The sequence below is a fragment of the Leptosomus discolor genome, chromosome 8 (genome assembly GCF_034619465.1).
Source record: "Leptosomus discolor isolate bLepDis1 chromosome 8, bLepDis1.hap2, whole genome shotgun sequence".
Classification (NCBI taxonomy): domain Eukaryota; kingdom Metazoa; phylum Chordata; class Aves; order Leptosomiformes; family Leptosomidae; genus Leptosomus; species Leptosomus discolor.
In genome coordinates this window covers 42,498,221-42,519,661 of record NC_141398.1, presented here as the reverse complement: position 1 = coordinate 42,519,661, position 21,441 = coordinate 42,498,221, and the positions used below count along the sequence as shown (strand labels likewise).

Genomic DNA, 21,441 nt, shown 5'->3' with positions numbered 1-21,441 from the left:
ACTGGTTTTATGATTCAGAAATACTTTCCATGAAAAAGGTTGCATACTTGGAAGATTTTATTGTTTGAAGGATTTTATATGTGCAAAGTGCTGCTGAAGTTTTTATAGTATGTCATGTGATCTGTTTTGCAGAAAAATGTTATTTTTGACTACTATAATCTATTGCTGGCTGGACTCAACATCATCATACAGCTGCTGTTAAAATCAGCACCTTGGCTTTGACACTGAGGTTACATCATGCTCCTTTGTATCTCTGACTTCTCTTTGCTATACCACACAAACCTTTATTGCTTTTAATCTCAGGTCAATAAAGATCTACCCTTCCACCCCTTCTTCCCAGGAGTCAGCAACAGCCTCAAGCTTACATCCTACATCAGAAGTGCCCTCTATGGCTGTGCAAGCCAGCTGGTAGCTAGTCTGCTGAAGAGCCAGAACTAACGTTCATGCACTAAGAAATGCCTGCCTTTCTGTTTACTTAGTTTTGTTTTTCTACCTAGGGTGATCTTGTACAATGTATATTTTAAGATCTCTGCATTGAAGACTTCCTTTTTCATTCACAAGAGTCTGCACAGATTACAGCTTCCACCCATTTTCCTCGTTGTCCAAGCAAACGTACTGTATTCTATCAACTGTTTGCTGATACTGTTTGAAGTACTACTTATTCTGTATGAAAAAAAAGGACAAGCAGTGTTAATCAGCTACAGTGATTAGCTTGTATTTCAATTCACCAATTGAGAGATCTTTGGTTTTAGACTCTTTTCCTGCACAAATACTGGAAACACTCCTATCTGAAAATATACTGCAATATTTGCACAAAGATTGTTGTTTTAGCAGACATCCCTGCCAGTTAACATTTTGACTAGAATAACCATGGTAAAAAATGCAGAAGGCTAACGAGCACAAATAGTTCAAAGTTGTTTAACTACCCATCTCCTGGCCTGCTTCTTGCATGTGTATCAACAGATCATTTTAGGATAACAGCAGCTGTTTAAATGATTTTTCAGTCGTTAGTAAATTGATGCTTCTTTCTTTCTGGTATTTAAAAGCAAGAGGAGACCTCCTTATAGGACTGAAAGGAGTATTTAGAGCTGTATTCCTCTTTGGTTCCCACCCCCTAGGATGCTGTGAATGCTGAAGAACAGAGGAAGGAGACACTCTTTGTGTGATTCTGTTATACTAAAATTAAGAAGTTGTTTTGGCACTGAACACAGGAATGCAAAGCCCGTCATGTACTTTGTCCTTCATTAATTAAACGTAATAGTTTTTAAAAAAAACTTCTGTATAAGTTTCCACTTGAAGTTTCACACAGATGGTTCTTGTAGAAGCTGAGGGTTTGACCTAATCTAGTTTTGCATAAGACACAAGGCTGTGTTAACTCCATGTGTCCACTGATACCCTAAGGGATGTATATAGATCTCATGAAATCTGTTAACAGAGAGATGTAGCAATTCGCAACAGTTGGGGGCCAACCTGTGGCTTTTGAGCTGCATGTGACTCTGTAGCAAGCCAAGTATGCCAGGGCTGTATTACAGATGTTAATTACTTCAGTTTGTAGCTGTAAAGGGAAATTTTGAACCATTAGGGATTGCTGAGACCAGCATTGCCTTGTGGGATGCAGCTGTGTGCTCAGCCCAATCTCATCACACAGTGGGGGAGTGGAATCCCCTTGAGTGCTGTTAGCATGTTAACTGCCAATGCAGCAATCCCACAGATTGCATTCACTCTGCTCTCTGAGGTAGGTAGATCTTGGCAAGCTAGTCTGAAGTGTTAGCCAAACTGTGTGTTCCCTAAGAGTTCAGCTGTCTGGGCTATACAAATCTGACTGGCCCTTGGATTCACACAATGAAAGCACAGCAGCTTCTGTGGCCAGTGGCACAGGCGGGAGTGACATTGCTGGCATTGTGACACTCTTCCTAACACATTTTGACTTCATAGACCACGTAGGCATTAACAGCGAGGTTACTCCTTCAAAGAAGTCTGGTATGATGCTCAAATTCACACCAGTGGACCTACAGAGGGAGGCCCACCAGGATGCCTGTTTGCCTCCTCTCTGGCCCACAGAATGTCCACACATGCAGGATGGTATGAAGTCTCCTTCCAAACAACACCTCTTGTTCATAAGTTACTGTATACAAACCAGTCCTATGATGGAGCACCTGTGCAACCGCAGAGTGAGGTTGATCATATATCACACATACGCTGTTTATAAGCATTTGCATACCATTCTAGTTTGCCACAATTTGAATGATACTTTGACCATCATTTATTTTCCTTTGAAGTGCCCATGATCTCAGAAAGGGTTCGGTGAACACCATGAAGTTTGATTCTGGATATTGGCTAAGAAGAGAAGAGCAAATATCAAGATATTTATAGAATACCTGACTTTTTGCTATTTTTTTTACCTAACCAGAAGCTGCTAAACAAGAAGTTTCCAGAAGTCTCCAAAACATTAAATCAACTTAATGTGACTAAGCACCCTTACTTCGATATTTATCTCAATTTCAAAATACTTCAATCATTTAGTTACCTGAAAAGTAACCCAGCTATGAAACCCTGCCATACTGTGTAATTGCTCTTTGCTGAAAATTACACCACATCTTATTAATCCCTTGCGGGGGCAGGGCGGGGGAAGAAAAAAAAGAAAGAAACCTCCTTTAACTAAAGCCTGGAATGACACTCACAGCCAAACAGATGACGCTTAAGCAAGTATGCCTAAGTACAGTACACTTCACAGTTCATCATGGTATTAGTCATACTTTAAAAACATGTACTTTAAATTAGCATTTAATATGTATGTCCACTACACATCTCCGGATTAATTTTTTCAAACACAAACTTTCCTATTCAATTTGTGGCATCATGTTTTCCAGAGGCTCTTGACATTAAAGGTAATCAAACCACTCTGTGCAAACTCCATACCTCCCAAATACAAGCTAGGTTTGTGAGTCAGCTCCACACACAGTAATACTATCAAAGCAAGACAGTATAGCACTTCAAAGGCTGTCACAAGAAATCTGACAGTAAAACCACCTAAAATAATTTTTCTAGATAGTAGATATAGTGAAAGCAATATGTAGTATCCCACATTGATTTAGCCAAGTATGTTTCAACATTGAACAGAGCTCAGAACTGCAGGGTATCAAGTATTTGTTGAATACAAATTTTTTTTCTCTGCAATATTCAAACATATGATGGTTCCAACATGCCAATCATAGTAAGCAGCTTATGAATAACACTGAAATATTATTAAAACATATATCACTGGTACTGTAGTCACTTATGTGAATGCAGGTTGCGTTCACACTACACTCCATATAAACATCATGAATAAGAAGATTCCTGCCCTCAGAGTGGTACAACTAATATATTTCAGCTTTTAGGATACATTCTCAAAGCTTTAAGCTATTCTTTCTTTCTGTTGATATCTCTCCGTTTCATTGCAAGATCTCAACTTTCAAATGCCTAAACTTAAGACTGAATGCTGAATACATTGTCCTTATCATTACGTTACGGTACATTACTTTTAGAAGTAGATTTGTGGTACAACTAAGAGAACAGAGTTTGTTTTTCCATTCTTATTCTCCTGTATAACCTCAAAATTCCCTCTCTGAACAGTCACGCTAGGCAGCTTACACTACTACTATGTGAAAAGCAAACATGAAAGGTAAACAAGCAACAACTATTCAGACTTTTAAAAGCACAACAGTAGTTTCAGAAGTACTTTTAAACTATGCAATTCATTCTGCGTACTGGCATGTTTTAGATAGCTACAGTCATGCTTTCAGCTTTTATACTTTTATAGACTACACATGCCTTCTGTAAGTTTATATACTTAGAAGCAATGCAAATTTACTTGCAAGGCAAGTTTTCAAATTACTAAACCAGCATCACAGATTTTAAAGGTTTGCAAAATTTCCTGCTACTTACTATTGGAAGAAATAGACAGCTGCTCTTATTTTCATCTTTTCTTTTTTTAACCATGAGTTTCACAATCTAGTGTCTTTTTCATATGTAACTCCTAAGGACAGCAGTCAGTTATTCAGGATACGTAGCTCTGTCATCTCTTTATTTATCAAAACAATCTAATCATTTTTTTATACAGACAAATTTTACATGCATTGAACTGTTCTGGACCAAGTAAGCAATGCAATAAAATAAAAGCTACACTTCACAGATACCACAAAGCAGTGGACTGACAGAGCATCCAGTTATTAAACATGAGACCAACTATAATTGCTTTATAGTATCATATGTAGCCATGCACTGGGGTAGTCTTCTTTCTGTGACCTGGATCATATAAAATAGCTAAGAAATTTTCCATATTAGATGATCCTTTTCAGATCACTATTTCAGATGGCAATACTTCTTATGATAGTAGCACTGACACATCAGGATTTTTCCACAAGTGACAGTTTCTGTGCTATGAACTCACAGGAGAATCCTCAATCAAGTAAAGTTCTGTATTCCAGGAAAGTGCAAGCAGTGCCAGCACTGTCCTGCTGCAATAGAAAGATGCTCTACTTGGGCCTAGCAGCGAAACCTGGTACATACTCCACATTAACGATGATGAGTATCACTAGGTAGGAAAGGGGTGTGTTGTCTAACACATTTCATAAGAAAAAGGGAATTTATTATAACAAAAAAATCCCAAAATATGCCATAGAAGCCCGAATTCTGTATGACTGACCAGTAGTGATTCATTTTCAAGCCAGAGGTTCCTGCAGACACCTTACACAGTATGATTTAAACCACACTAACAGGAACTCATACAACATTTTTTTTCCCTCTGTTGCTGGCCTCCGTGCTCCCTTTTGACCATACTACACTAAAAAAATCTTAAACAAAATTTTTCATAGTCCCTTTCCATTTTAGCTCTGCAAGTGTATTCAGCATCATTTCTTCTGCAGTTAGGGATTAATTTTCAGGGACACTTTTTTTTTTCCCCTTTGAAGCCAAAAAGCAGAGGGGAAACATTAGGGGGGAATAGGAGCCACGGTCCACAGCTTTTTATTCAGGGGCTCTGTGTCTGAGACCTTAAAAAAAAAATACAGGAAAGGGACAAGAGAACATGGGTTCTTGCTTCCTGATATTTCCCTTCTGCTTCTCAAAGGCAGTGGCTTTGTCTTCAGCCAGTAGAAGTAAGCAATAGAGAAAGCAAAATGTAACCAAAACATACACTACAATGCCTAAATATTCTCTTTCCAGGTGCTTTTCTTATTCCCTATATCCTCTTCTTAATCATTGCTGGAATGCCTCTGTTCTATATGGAATTAGCACTGGGACAGTATAACCGAGAAGGGGCTGCCACTGTGTGGAAAATCTGTCCGGTTTTCAAAGGTAAGTGTCCCTCTGCTCACCTGAATAGCACCGTGAGGGTGCCACACACTTGTGATCACAAACAAAGTAAAGGTCTCTCATCTTTTCACGGACAGCATGATATTTGCAGACCTTTCCCCAACCCTTGAAATCAGAAGTCTTTTTGTTATCACAGGTGGAGCACAAAATGGGAAAAGCCACAGAAATCATCATCAGGGTGGTTGCTGAGGAGTGCAACAGAGAGCAATGAGAGCAGGAGCAGTTCAGCCCTGCCCTCCCTTTCCCCTGCATATTGGGGAGTGGGAGGAACTAGGTATCTCTAGGTGGAGAGAGGCTTGGCAATGCAAACATTTGGAAATACCAAATCGCATCCAGGTCAGTTCAGCCTTGTCTCTCCCAGTGCCTAAGATAACCACTGACTCCATGGAATTGTGAAGACTGTAGTTCAGCCGCTAGACTTGTAACATCACATGAGTTATCTGTGGCTCTGTAGCTCAGTTTTCCTGCCTATGAAATGGGAGCAATGATTGTGATAGACTTTGTAGAGTGTTTTTCAAATCTAGCAATGAAAAGAACTTTTTAAACCTAAACATTATTATTGAGTGTTTTCCACTAGGGTTAACTCTCCAGTGTCACAATAAAAGGCTGCAGAGTGTTGTCTTGTGCGCTGAGTTGCAGTCATTCAGCAAGGAAGAAATAGCTGAGGTTAGGTGTTTGGATACTGACCAGGGTATTTGGCTTTCACCAGGGATAAAGGGATCTCCCTGGGTGAAAGAAGTCATATGCTTTCTGTACATGAAACAAAGATTTGTTAAGGAGCCTCAAGAATTTTCTTAAGCATTGCTTACCAGCAAAAATTTTAAGTTCCCTTATATCTACATGGCTGTATCTAAAATCTTATGTAAAAGCCCTTTCAACACAGAGCTATCTGAAATGAAACCAGTCAAGCTCAGTTGATCTTAGAAGCTTAAAATTCAGATCATGTTCATCCCATGACTGACAAATGCTGAGGAGCTTAACAATAGCAGTCCAAACATGGCAGATCCAGTGCTTGGATATAGGTTACATACACTGAGTAAATGTTAGTCTTCTTTCTCAAAATACAGTTTTCCTCTTCAAGGAGTCTAGTGCCACAGAATAAGAAAACTGCAGGGTTTTTTATCAGTCAAACTCAAAACTCACAGCAAAATTAGAGATACAATAAGAAAGAAATAAGCGAGCTAATAAAATATGTGCCTCAAAATTTTAAAATGAATTCATATGGATTTACCTAGCCCTTCTATAATCCCACCTTAAATTCATCCCAGCACCCAGGAAGCTGAAGACCCTTGCTTAATCAAAACTCCTGCCTGTATCAGTTAATACCTTTGGATGGCAACAAGGATTTTGAAAACCTAACTGCAAAAATTAGACCTTAAGGATCTCAAAGTGTTTAAGCCAAATACCACTGCACTCAGAGGTACTCTATCTGTTGACTTCAGGATTGAAAAGATGATGAGAAAGGAAAATAGAACATATTTCATGTATAGTCATGTTGACATTCCAGCTATGGTTTTAAGCTGACATTTTCAAGGTGGACTAAACATACATTACTGTTGATTTTTAAGTGTTCTTATTACTAGGATATAGAATAGCATAAGTTATTTGATTCTCAAAAAGTAATAAGCATTGAGTTGTATTTCCACCTCAGCACTAGTACGAACTCAGTACTTTTACGGTTTTGACCAGATCTTCTGATAACATACAAACACGTTTTACTGCTAATCCTTTTGAGTTGTTTCTGGAATAACACAAATCTCTCACTCAAATGAAGAGTACACAGTCTACACAGATTTATAACAGCTTCTCTAAATGAACAGCACTATAGTACTAATTTTAGCTATGAATATTATTGCTATGAATACTAAGGACTCTACTTCTAATGAGATGCTCTCATAACACAAGTAATTAAAAATATACCCTGTAACCTTTGCAACACAGTCTTTCATCTCTGCATTTTCCAGCGTCTATTTTAGAGTGTGGGTGGTGCAGCACTACTTTTAGGAAAAGCTAGACCTAGAAGCAGGAGAGCAAATTAATTCCTGAACATTCTTACGATTTCAGAGGAGTGACATTTAAGATACATTTGATCCAGTATTTTTAATCTTGATATTAAATATCTATTGTCCTTCTGAATTGGAGGAATTCCAGGAACAATTTTTTCAAACAGGAGTCATCCCATTTCAGTGCAACATGTATAATTCACACTTAGTATTTTAACATTCACATTAATATTTAAGAATTATCCCCTTGGGTGATTCCCGCCTTTGCTCCATTCTGTTGATGATAAAGTATCACTAGAGTTTGAGTGTTCATGTACTGGATTCATTTAAGCCCCAAGCATTTGAAGATACAGTTTCATCTTTACTTTCACAATCGTTTCCCTGATGTTAGGGATGAGCAAACTGGCCTATTTATTAAAAGCCACCCGAAGAGCAAAGACTAACATTGGTATATGCAGCAGTCGTTGAACTACCGACTCCTTCAGGGTCAGCATCTGTTCCTTATGCAGATTTTAAACCAAGGATTAATACTCCAAGTGTGTGCTACTTCCTTGCTTTATCAAGAAATATGAAAGCCTAATGGTCTCCAACTTCTAGGCCTCCAATGCAGTATCTTCAAAAAACTAAGCTGAAGAAAATCAGAAGTAAAGGTTTACACTTAGGTGCTGTGACAGTACAGTGATGACAGTCATAAAACAGCTTTAGTCTCTACCTGTTATATGTAATACATACAACTTTGGGGTAGGATTCAGAGGACAATGCTGTGCACAGAGTAAAGGAAGAATGACATAAGCCAAGGTAAAGCAAGCTTCCTGAACAATCCTAGCAACAAATTATTGTTCTGCTCTGACATTAGTACCACAGCTTCCTCCCAAACCATTGGAAAAATGTCCGTTTTCATGAAAAGAACATGCACTCTCTGGGGCTCTCTCGCTAAAGGGACCTTACAAGCACACTTCACAGTACACAAAACCACAAAATAAGTGCTCAAAGTCAAAAGAGAATGCTTACAGTGGTGATTCTCTAATCCTGGGGAGATAATAAAATGGTTTGAAGTTCCACACAGAGTTTAGCCCCAAGCTTGATATTCACCAAAATTTACTGGCATGCCCAAGCACCACTTGGAGCCCCCTCGGTGGAACAGCACACACTGTTTCATGCATGTTTTGGACATAGTTACACACTGACGGAAGCCAGTCTGGAGAGTAACAATGGGAAAGAAACAGGAGAGAGATCGGTGTCTGTTCCAAACTAGCTCAGGGTGGGAATGTGAAGCATAGGGAAACTTCCCTTAAGTGTCAAGATTTACTTTTCCAAGAAAAGTTGCCAAGGATTCTGACATTATGAAAATGAAGTGAGTTTCACTCCTAAGATGGGCTTGTAATCTTATGCGTTGGAAGCAAATCAGCCATGGAGTTGTACAAGAGCAAATATTGACATTGCACTGCTTAATTTCTTTTTCCGGCAAACAACTGGATTTGCTAAAAGCCAGTGGTTTTCCAAAATCATTAATGTAATTTTTTGTTTCAAGGTCAGTGACACTGTGTCCGCATGTGTGTATGTAAACGTCAAAAATTCCTTTTATTGGTCTGAAGATCTAAAATGAATTTGCAATCCTGTATGGCTGAGTAACTATAGTATTTGCATATACTGTTGCATGTGAAATGCAATGTATAATCTAGTTTTCCTTTGTCTTTAGGTGTAGGCTATGCAGTGATACTCATAGCTCTTTACGTGGGTTTCTACTACAACGTTATCATAGCTTGGTCTCTGTATTATCTATTTTCATCATTCACATTTGAGCTCCCCTGGACAAACTGCGACAACAGTTGGAACAGTCCAAACTGTACAGATCCCAAACTCTTCAATGCATCAGTGCTTGGCAATGGTACCAAATACTCGAAGTACAAGCTCACTCCTGCAGCTGAATTTTATGAGTAAGTGTTGACTTCACTTTGCTATTTATTCAAAATTCTACATCTAAGAGTGTTTCTCTGGAAGGTAAAATAGCTTATCATCCAGCCTCTAGAATAAGCATCAGAAGACTAAGGTTAAAATGCAGTTGTAATGTTGATCTGTATTCCTGTGTAATTAAGACTCTTGTCTCTGTGAGCTTTGGTTTCTCCTGTACAAATGCAATACTTGCCACTGAGCACAATGGAATTGGACCAAAGACACAGATCTTCCCCAATGTACCACTTTTGCTTGCACCAACTTTGCCAGGGCAAGGAAACACAGCAATATTCTGACAAAGACGACTGCATGCCAAACTGAGCTGACTTTAAGGCTTTAAAATAATCATTTGTTCAACAGGCTTGGCCTGTTTCTCTCCTTGCAAAATATTTCAGAGCAGGCTTCTGTTTGCTCAGCTGTTTCAGTAATTCAATGAAGTGAGATGCAGCATTGAGCAGGAGAGCATCACAGTTGTAGAAAGAAGGACTTTTTCTAATTCCTAAGTAAAAAAGCCTTCTGCAATATGGGCCAAGACAGGCAAAGGCACGCTCAAATTAAACACCTGGAATCAAACCCAAAAAGGTATTTAATTTAACAATTGAACTATAAAAGAAAGATATCAATCTGTGTATAAATAATTGCATTATGTACCTCCAGGGAAATGGGATTTGATTAGGAGACAGAAAGGAGGATGGGCATCAGGCTAATTGAATCAGCTGTTGAATTAATCGGAATAATCAACTAATATTTCTGTGTGGGGAATAGAAGGCTATCAGGGCAGACACCTGCTGAGCAGTGAGTCCAACCCTGTTGAAACAAAGGTGCACCACTGTTACCATAAATAATCTAGCGTGTGTTACACCATGCCTGGCTACAGTAGGGACACAGTGTGTTTATAGCTCTGAAACATTTGTGGCTGCTGTTTCTCCTCTAAAGACAGCACAGTGAAAGATCAGTAGTGATACACAAACTGTATCAGGGGTCTGGGTAAACTAAACTCAGTGCTTTGAAGACAATAAGGGGAAGTGAGTTCAAAGGAACTCACTACAATGGTAAATGATGGCAGCTAGGAAATCTACTGCTCTTACGAAGACAATATATGATGTGTTCATAACTCAAATGTAAAGACAGATCATTTATAGCAAAAGGCTATCTACACATGTAGTCAGTTAAAGAAGCTGACTTTGAAGTGAACTATAATAAACTATACATTCAGCATCCTCAAACAAACAGTTGCATTATTACAGAACTTTCATTTGAACAACATTTTAAAAAATGTTTTCTTCCTAATTTTCTTACGCTTAAGCCTTTGTAAAGCAAAAGGTAATCCCTATATTCTCACTTTGCTTCTTTATGATTTAAAGTGGTTCTACACATTTTTGTTATCACATCATGCTTGGGGTATGATTTTGACTTTAGTGGGTGAGGTTGTGGTAGAATCTATTCACAATGTTTTGATTTAGTTCCACTGATCTGGGGAACAGCTCAATTTGTGATTCAGTCTGTGCACAGAAACTTGAAATATTAGGGCTCTTTCCTCATCATGAAATAGATTCAAAGTGCAGTTTTCAGAAGGTAAGAATGAAAAGGGAACTTGACATTTCATTACATTTTGGGGCCATCCCTAAGCCCTGTACTAATTAGCAACTAGACTATATTGCAAAAATGAGAAGAATAACCACTCAAGTAACACAGTCTGTAACATCTGCTTCCCCAGCTGTAGAAACAAGGAATCACAAGGGGCATTACGTTCACTTATCCAGTATTTGGATTAGCTCATTGAGTCCAGCTATACAGCTCAGGTGTGGATCCAAACTTGTGCAAAGTTTTAGTGTATTCAGATCCAACCTAATAAAGACAGCCCAATTCAGAAAACAGTGTTTCTTCTCTTATATCAAATAACCAAACCCATTCCCATGGTCTTTTTACAACAGGGAAAGCTGAATCTTCTGATTATAAAGGTTCATATTATGTGCAACAGGGTCAGGAAATAGAAGCAATGATGTAATATTAAATTTGCATCAGTATAGTGGGTTTACAAAATGAACCACCATTTTTGCATGCAGTATGTTGATTAATAGTTCAAGTAAGGGTCTTCACTGGCTACATTCCCTCTGAAAACCCCTTCAAGGCTGAATATTCCTTTAAGAATAGTTGGTGTCCTTATACCATATTGCACTACTGCTTGAATGACTGCTGAACTTGACCCAAGTGCTTGTGTAGGAATCACACCTGATTCTTCCTGGTAAATAGCCATTAGTCACTTCTTAACCAACAAATCTTTGCCAGAGGAAAACTACAGCTCCTGACAGAATAGTTTGTGTCAGGTCAGTCTATTCCTTACAGCCAGAAATCCTAAATTATCAACTGGGTAGCTAATTGATCCCTCCTCAGAAATAGTGAGGATGAATTAGAGTTTTTAAGTAACAGCATCATGAAGACACTGGTTTCCAAATTCTGTGATCATGTTTACTGTCTTAAGGTTTGTACCGCTATCCAGTGGTGCAAGACATTAGCAATAACAGAAATGATTCCTTTTCAGGCAATAGATTTAATACGTTAGATTTCAGGTTTTGAGTCTCGATCAGTTATACAGAGAACCAAGGAAACAGAGCAGCTACTTTTATACCAGAGGAAAATCAAACTATGCCACTCAAACTTCAGTGGGATACCTGTGGAAGCCCAGCCTCTGCACTAACACAATAAGGTGTGATAATCAGCATTGTTAAAACAGGGATTGAAAACAGCAATAGCATTGATGCCCACTGTAAAAATACAGAAAGAGAATGATTTTGTCAGTAGAGGTGAAAATAAGTTCCATTATTCTCCTCAGTACTACCAAGGCATATGGGAAATCATTCAACTGGGAGTATTTGGGGGCATGTTTTCAACCACAGTAACTAGTGTAACAAGAACTTGCTGCTCTGTGTTACTGGGATGCACTGCAACTTATGGAAAACTTGATAAAGATGCTAAATGCACTCAAGCACTTCAGTCTTCAGCCTCAAGACTGCATAAGAAGTGGTACAGCTTGAACTTGTTTCTCTAGGTTCTGTATTTACACCAAGAACATGTGCAAACTTTTGTTGGCAGGGACACTAGAAACACCAAACATCTACTTTGCAGTTGGAGAATGACGGAAAAGAGGTACTTCCAAAACAGGCCACAAGCAGACACTTCTCTTTGTGACATAATGTCTTCACACAAAGCTGGCCTCACCATGAGTTTAGAGTAGATTATTTCCTAAAACCATGCAGCTGCCAGAACTGACTGTCTCCATCTTCACCAGCACAGGAATAAACTGTAGGAAGAGGTGGGAGTACTGTAATGTGATAGTTCATCTAATACTTCAAGAAAGTCACCTCTAAGTTCAACAGAAATATGCTGATTCTCACCACTTACTTACATTGAGTGAGAGAAGGGAAAACTTGCTAGCAATCTAGGCCAAATCTTTCAGCTGTCCAGTATTTGGCGGGGAGGGAAAGCAGGGAGAAACCTCTAAGCCTCAGACTTGGAAGAAATCACTTGAAATTGCAATTTCCATGCCAAGGCAGTGACAGGCAGATTTTGACAAACATATTTGGCCTTTGTTTTCAAGCTCAAGAGCTGGGCAATAATTCAGGTTGAAGTAGTTCTACACTTAGGCTTTCTAGAGTTTCCCTAAGTCTGGTTTCAGTTGTTCAGGCTTAATTCAGGCCAAGGTGCCAGGGAGGTCAATGGGAGAGTTACAACAGGAAGGAATGGGACCTCTACAATACTTCATTTAAAAAATCAATTATAAAGTATTTGTACACTGCAAACTTAGCAAAGCAAGCACTCCAAAATCTGATAACAACTGGTGCCATTCTGCTAGTAATAATCAGTCATAAGAGAAATCCAGTTAGGAATAAAATGTCAAATCCACATTTCTTTGGAGACACACATTGCTTTAATTACTTCCCTTTTCAGTGGTTTGTAGTTAAATACACAAAATTCAAAAGACCTTCTATCCTTTCAACATATGTTAAAAAAATCATCATAAACATTTTTTTGGGGAAGAACACAAGCGCATCACTGCAAAAAAAAAAAGGTCCCCTATTTACTCCACATCACTCCTATCTAAATACTGCATCTGAATACAGGCATACTTTATATTTTTCTTCTCCATTCTTGTGTCTGGGAAAACTTTGTTACCATCTTGCTTTCATTTACGCTGACAATTAAGAAATACCAGTTTGGAGGAACAAAAGCACTATTCTTCTCATGAGGTACTGTGCCTGTAAAAAAATCATGATCTGTTGTAGGAACAAATCCTGGCAATTTTTTAAACAAAACAGTGAAATTGTCAACAAATGTGTCGAGCTACCCCTATTTTCCTCTGCTAGCACTTTTTCTCAGGGCTGTAATCTGTTCTTTCTGTGTAAGAAATAAACCACATTTTTACAAAGAAATTTTCATGCCAGATTCAGTAAAGGAAATTCACAGAATTCACAAGTCTGCTCAGCTGTGAGTAACTGCAAAAAGCTACCTAACAACAAGGAAAAAAGACAACTGTCAGTCATGGCAGTCTACATCTATCATATTTATGAGCATAAATTTATGAGGAGTGAGTGAACCAAGAATATCCTGAAAAAACCCCTCACCCTATACAGCAAACGTTACTTTTATAGACCAATAGGTTTGTGCTTTGGGGTACAAGTTTTCATTGGAAATACCACCACAGACCAAAGGGTCCACATAGTTCAGTATCACATCAAATGGAGTGATTAACACTGTGTACTCCAAAGGAAGATGCAGGAACCTATGCCCATAAAACAATTGTGAAGCAACCTCTCCCAAAAGAGAGAAAACACCACTTTGAAAGAAAGCATAAGCAATTCTGCCTATAAATGCTTATAAAAATTGAATCAGACAATAAGAACTAGGAAGAGTGGATAAGCCCTATATTCTGCTAATCACATCTGGTAAGAAAAGACTAAGCTCATGCTAAACATGAGCAGCAGTTCTCAATGATACGTCACTTTCCTGGACAACAAACCTTCACTGAATACACCTGAAGCTTCTTTAAGAGGCTTCCTCACACAACATCCATATCCTATAAACTAATTAGAGAGTTTGTAAGCAATGAGAAATTAAGAACCTCTCTAGACATCTAGACTTACTAATCTTTTGCATCTTGATTGAAAGGAAAGTTGTCAGATATTCCTGACAGGTTTGAAGTTGGGTAGCAGTCATCTGTTTACCTTCATAGAGATCTCTCAATCAAAGGCTAAACAATTCTAGCCAGATTCTGTACCTTCACCCCTAGAAAAGCCCCTGAATGGAACAGAACTTCTCTGATTTCAGTCAGCTTAGAATCAGGTTATTAAATACTTTATTAAATACATTATTAAATACTTTGACAGGACAAGAGGCAACAGGCACAAACTGGAGCACAGGAAGTTCTGCCTCAATGAGAGGAAAAACTTCTTTGCATTTACAGAGCACTGGAACAGGCTGCCCAGGGAGGCTGTGGAGTCTCCTTCCCTGGAGATATTCAAAACTGTCTGGATGCAGTCCTGTGCAACCTGTTCTAGGTGGTCCTGCTTTGGCAGGGGGGTTGGACTAGTTGATCTCCAGAGGTCCCTTCCACCCCTAGCATTCTGTGATTCTGTGATTTATGTGGAAAATGTATGGCCACATTGCTGAAATAGCAATAAGCAAGCTGCTTTAGATATCAATTCTGTATTAACTGCACATCATATATGAAGTGTTTGGGTGCATTGTTTACACATCCATAGTCTCAGACTAACATATTTGCATCCCTACACATTGTATATTTACTTTTTGACTGTGTTGATTTTTTTGGACTCAACTAAGTAATTCAATCTTTCTGGTTTTGACTCAGTGCACAGAAATTTCTTGTACAATTATTTATGTGCATAAAATAAAAGCAGCTATTCCACAAATATTTACATGGACAGCTTTGAAATTTACTTTTCACATATGTTCACATCTTCACATTTGTTGACCATTTACTTGCACAAAGAGAAAAATAATTAAATGCGAGTACAGTGGAAGTCAATCCATGTAAGTGTGTACACATGTTCTTAGGCTTTGGACAGCTTTATGGAAATGATTCCTAAAACACAACACACCCTTGTGTAGCAAGTCCAGAAAACTGGAAGGATGACCACTTTGCCAACTTAAATTTGCAGGGGTGGGTTTATGAGCTATTGTAAATGTCAGGAGCTGCACATTATGCTGCATGTGATGGGCTTCCTTTTGCTAACTTGTAGGAAGAATTCTAACTCCATTTCTTTACATACAGAATCTTATGTAGTTTGGTAGTGGTACCAGGCTCTGAGCAATAATTACAACAACTGAGGTCAGTGCTGCAACACCTCCCCTGTATTACCCTGCATTTGAAATCCTAGAGAGCAGAAGCAGAGCCTTTCTCTGTGGAACACCTCCCCCTGCACATATTGCTCAAGGCAAAGCAAATAAAAGTGTCACACACAACTAACACCCATGTATTTGTATTCACCTGTTTCTCATCAAATGTTCTCTACAACACAGTACTGACATAGTATCACCATCACTGGCGTTTTATGTGTTGCTTCCTGTAGGGGAAGTGTTTGCTCATCCAAAACTACCACATCTAACCATTAATCCATGAAAAGGTGACAAACTTAACCTCACTGTGTAGAGGACCCAGCATTACAACCAATGTCAAACCATAAAGTGAGCATTCGTTTATGTCCTCAGTTTGCAGCACATGGGCCTATTCCTATGCCTGACTTTATTCTGGCAACTTTTGTGTCTTTCCATGCAGCTCTTCTGAAATCAGTAAAGCTCCATGAAAGCTCAACAGCTTCTTTGGAGAGGCTGGGGCTTTTCTTTCATGACTCTCCTGTCTAGGGCAGTGCATGGCGCATTGAAATGCTGACTGAAGCACCATTTAACTTGCTGATTAAGAGCTGGGGCAGTTGGGAGCACATGTGCTCTAACTGCTTTGCCATGTATCTTCAAACAATAAACTTTTTTCAGGAGTTCAGCATTTATGAGATCTACAGAGGGGTGAAATTCAAGCGTTTCCATTCTATCTGCAAATCTCAACATAGTGGGTTTAAAAGGTTTTGAAAATCTTTTTTCAGAGTGCTGTGCAGACTTGAATGTGCTGAAGTGTGGCACAATGGCACAAATAGCAGGGAAGGTCAGAATTATGAAATCAATGGGAGAATTAAGCTGGGTAGACTTCAGCGGGTTGAGATAAACATTCTCAGTAAATGAAGAGTTTAGTCCTGGTGGCCACATATAATTTAAGGAATATTGTGATTTAAAAAGAAATACCATTTCATCAGTACAAATAATAATTTATTATATGCCAGCCATGGTGCCACTGGTAAATTTTCTGTAAGATTCCCAAAATCTAGCTTGAAGTCCATTACACAGCTCCATTCTCCAACACAAGAGGGAGCTGAAATATCTTGAGAAACAGAAAAACCCAGACAACAAAGGTGTTGGCAATGCAGTATCCAACAGAGCTGGAGTGAGTACATCCACCTGAACGCAAACTGGCTGCTTCAGAGCCCCTGGCATGCCCGGACTCCAGGGTGAGGAAGAGGTATGTAGTGCACATGTAACATTGCACATCAGATGGCTCAGCACCACTCTCCAATGTTGTTGGCTGTAGGAGAGCACTCTCCCGGAGCTAGGCTGTCCTGCACTGCAGTGGTGCCATACCTAGAGCTCTTTACAAAGCACCCAGAGGCACCTAAGCAGCTCAGGCAGCAGCTGGATCTATGGCAGAGCCAGGGTAACCCAGTTGCACTTTGCTGACTTCATGTGGAGCCACTCCACTATCTCTGCACTGCACCCCTAGCCCCAGAATTACAGCAAGGAGACAGTGGTGTTCAATCTGCCTGGAGACAACTCAGATCTGCAGAGTTTGTACCACCAGCTCTGCCCCACACAGCTGTGGATATATACCTTGTGGACACAAACTGCCATGGAAACAGTACAGCTGAATTTAAGCAATGCTGTACCTGAAGTAAAAATACCTGGAGCCTGGCAAATTCCATGCAAAAAGAACTCTATCCACACCTGCTTAATACAGCTAGCCCAACTTTCCACAGATAAAAGAACCAACCACATTTTATACTCTGAAGGAAACTGGCAGCAGTCATGACTTAACTATGGTTGCCCAAATATATAACACAAGAGATGCATATAGGAGAGCCTTCTAATTGAGCACAATTATCATGCTTCAGATTGCCTTCTAAATTGAGTATGTAATTTAATTTCTATAGATTGCACACTGTATACACTGACAGTCCTTTTAGCATCTTCAATCTACAATTTGCATTAAGTTTTAAATCGTAAAAAATTAGTCTAACTACCAGAATAGGGAATCGAGCTCAGGAGACCAGGGCTATATCTATTTATATCTTAGCCATTTTATTGATACTTACTCTATGCAAGCCATTTGGGTTTGATCCCATAAAAGTGACTACTAACTTTTAGAAGTACTTGGAAGGTCTTGGAAGTACTTAAGTTTTTAGAAGTACTTAATATGTTAAGTAACAAATGCATTTGTTAGTTAACATACTAACTTGCTGACAAGTTGATAACATTTTTGCATCTGAACAAATCTAATACAAGACATCTAAAAACTGTTTAGATGAACAACACCCTTCTATTGATCATATCAAATTTAGGCAAACAACTTTCACCTTTAATAAAAAGAGAAAGAATGAGCCTATAAAGCTGTGTAATCATATTTGGATTGAAACCTAAAATTATAATTGACTTGGGACTAGAAAAAATAGGCCTACTCCAAGACCTTTAACTTGATCTGTTTGTACAAAACCTTCTAAATTTCCAAAAAACAATCATGTAAATCTGCCTAGGGATCAATAATAGATAAGGCTCCTTAGAAAGGACCAGTCTGACAAAGTCTAGGAGAATTCTACACCTAAAACTCTTACCTCCTGTTTTCTGGCTATGGATTAAATGTTTTGGAGGGAACAAGATACAGAGTAATTTTCAGATCATGACCCTTGGCATTTCTTTTTCCTTTGGTTTGGTTCCCTATTTATACTCAAATACTCACCACCTCCATAAAGAGTATGTTGTGAATTGCTCAGAATGGAGACAAAGCAAAGGTTTATAATAATCCTTGTTTTATAGATGGGAACACTAAGATACAGAGAAGAGTTTATTGGTTCCAACATTACCTATTATTAGAACTATGACTGGATCATTCATTTACTGAGTCCCACTGAGCAGCTGCCCCCCTGCCTCCTCAATAATTTGTCTTTAGTAGGGTTTATGTGTGAATACCAAACAGCTGGGCTTCCTGTTGGCTCTTTGCGATCTGACACCAAATTAAAGAGGACTTAAGTGCTGCACAAAGTCAAAACAGAAGACAGTGGTACCAGCAAGTGAATTGCTGTTTGCTGATTTCAATGGAGGTGAACTATTTCCCTTTAGCTGAATGCAGTGTGGAAGCAAGGCAAGAATTGGTGCTAGAGTTATTGGGTGACTAGGGGTATCTTCCCAGCAGAGTCCACAGGTAAGGAGAGAACAAGAAGACATCTCCCAAAGAGAGAAACCAGAATCTCTGAATGGAACTTCAATCTGAAATCCCTTCACATGCCTGCTCCTCTTGCAGATAGGCAGAAGGACTCTCGGGACCTGTATTTACAGTGATGTACAGTCTCAAAGTCATTGCAAATGTAATTTACACTCCCTTACACGGAAAGCAGTCTTAGCTTAATCAGTCTCCTTTGCACAAATCCCTGATATAAAATAAATAAATAATTTTAAAAAAGGTTAATTTCTTATCTCTAGTGCATGTTCTTGCATGTTCTTTGATTCTTGGTGCTGTGCTAACTAAATATTGCTAGAGCTCTGACTAGAACACCAGAAAGCTTAAACAATTTATTAGCTGCTCTTGTATTTTGCTCAGCATAATATAATAGGTCCTTGTTCTACTTTGTCAGCTCCATCTGTTAATGTTTATTCTCAATCTTTCCCCCATAACATTTTCTTCTCCTTTTCACATGTATCATTCATCTACTCGAATTCCTTTCTCAATAACAACAATCTCCAGGCAAAATACTAATTCTAGTTGTCTTACTGCCTCTGATTTTTCCTTTCTCTTTAATTCAGGGTTCTGAATTATGAGAGTTTATTTTGTCAGCAGAATTGGACGTATATCTCTATACTTATCAAACAAGAATCACTTTCAGAAGCTTTTACTTAAGACATCCTCAGTAGCTTTGGACATAATTTAAAGAAGTTGACAGACAACAGAGGCCGATACTAATTGGTGCTGTATCTCCTCTAGTTCCCTGGCTTAGGGGTTTAAGAGAGATCAGTTAATGCCATTTTGTCTATGACTTGTACATGTCTTTATAGCATTGGAAAATGGGACAATCCTGCAGCTAGTGAAGGCAACCTCAATTCAGGAATGGATGTTGGCCACATTGCATTATTCTGCTGTAATATCAAAAGGCTCAAAATTCAGGTGTTTCGACCTCAGAGCTTCCTGAATGGGGAATATTGCAGTATCTCTTACTTCACATTTTCCTCTTTGTAGCCAGTATAAGCGAAGTGACTGAATATAACCTAAAGGAGCCAGTTAGGGATTTATCACTCATCCTACCTTAACATAGACAGGCTAAAAACAGCCTCAGCTGCTCCTGAAATAAGTACTCCTTGATGTGAAATAAGAATAATTGTGGCATAACTGAGCTAACTGGATTTTCTATAGCATCACTGATGTATGCTAACTTGGATGAACATGATGAATACTAAGTTCTTTTCATATTTGCCTTCTTCAAAAATGACTGTTTTTCAAAGAATATTACAGAACTATATATATATATATCTCCTTCAAACCAAGAAGGTTTAGTCTAATACTTTGGCCACTGCTTCTCTATCTCTTCGGTTGTCAGCACATCTTAACCTAAATCGCAGTCTAGCACTAGATCTTTTATACTTTATGGTGCCACTGGAACAGAAATGTAGCTTCTAGTAGGTAAACAGTCATGAACTACTTCCCAGCAACCCTCAACAAGGGCATCTTTTGGAAAGCTTCTGTGACTTATCTTCAAAGGTCACAAAGAAAAACAAAAAAGAAAAAAGGAAAAGGAAGCAAAACCTGCCAGAATTACAGCTCAGAAACAGCAGCTGTCTATGAAGATTTCCTTGTTTAGCTGCCGAGTTACACAGCTGTTTTGACTGGTTACAAACTTATTTTTCGCTTCCTATTTTATGATCCCTTACCCTGATTAAGGGAGTCTTGGAATGGAGATTCTCCTGAAAATCCTAGGAATCCCACATTTGAAGTGGCAGTTCTGGCAAGTGTTCCAAACAGAAAGACACATTGCTAGCTGCTTCTTGGAGAGCAAACACATAAGGAAGCTGGCTTCTTTACAAATCTCAAAAAATACTTGGGCAAGCAAAATAAAAAGTTAAACATGCACAAAGAACACACGTTCAGATTCAGTTTTTCTGAGTAGACACCTACACATCGTAATCCAAAGGACTTTCTTTACAACATCCAGCTCTAATAATGATAGCAGTGTAACTGCGATAGCACAGATTGCCAAAACTCCCCCAAGATCCTGGACAAAAGTTCTTATCAGAAACCTGTGAAGCTTTTCCTGGCTATACTTAACAACTGCCCAAGCTGGTAAGTTTGAAGTGTAATCAGGCATCCCTGCCCAGGATTCACTTACACCTGTGGATCCTCTGGCAAATTATACTTTATCAGCAGAAATTCAAGTAACTTTCATTCACACTCTAAGCAAAAGTTGAATGAGACCTACCTATTTATTTATATTTAAAGATAATAGGTTTTTAGATGAGATATCAAGAAGTCTGCCTCTTTTACTGTTTCCACAGGTAACAGCTATATACTCACCTCATACTTTCTAAATAGCAACATTCTTGAATATATGCCACAAACACATGGTCACTACCCTTTTAATGCCTTACTTGTTATAGCCTTACAATGCAACAGAAACAGATCAGCTGCTTAATTTAGGAGGATGCTTTCTATAGGTATTTTTTTATCTAACCTGGGATTGATCGTTGAAAGAGTTAAAAAATACAGCATTTCTTACTAAGCATGAGAAACCACAGAAGCAGAACTATTACA

At 38.7% G+C, this 21,441-nt stretch overlaps 1 protein-coding gene across 1 annotated transcript in view; it reads left to right on the top strand.

Moving 5' to 3' along the window:
• SLC6A2 (solute carrier family 6 member 2) overlaps nucleotides 1-21,441 on the top strand; it is a 72,432-nt gene that overhangs the window by 19,045 nt on the left and 31,946 nt on the right. Inside the window, exons 3-4 of the mRNA XM_086469637.1 lie at nucleotides 5,206-5,337; nucleotides 9,058-9,295. Coding sequence (XP_086325763.1) covers nucleotides 5,206-5,337; nucleotides 9,058-9,295 — 370 coding nt within the window. The remainder of the gene's footprint in view (nucleotides 1-5,205; nucleotides 5,338-9,057; nucleotides 9,296-21,441) is intronic.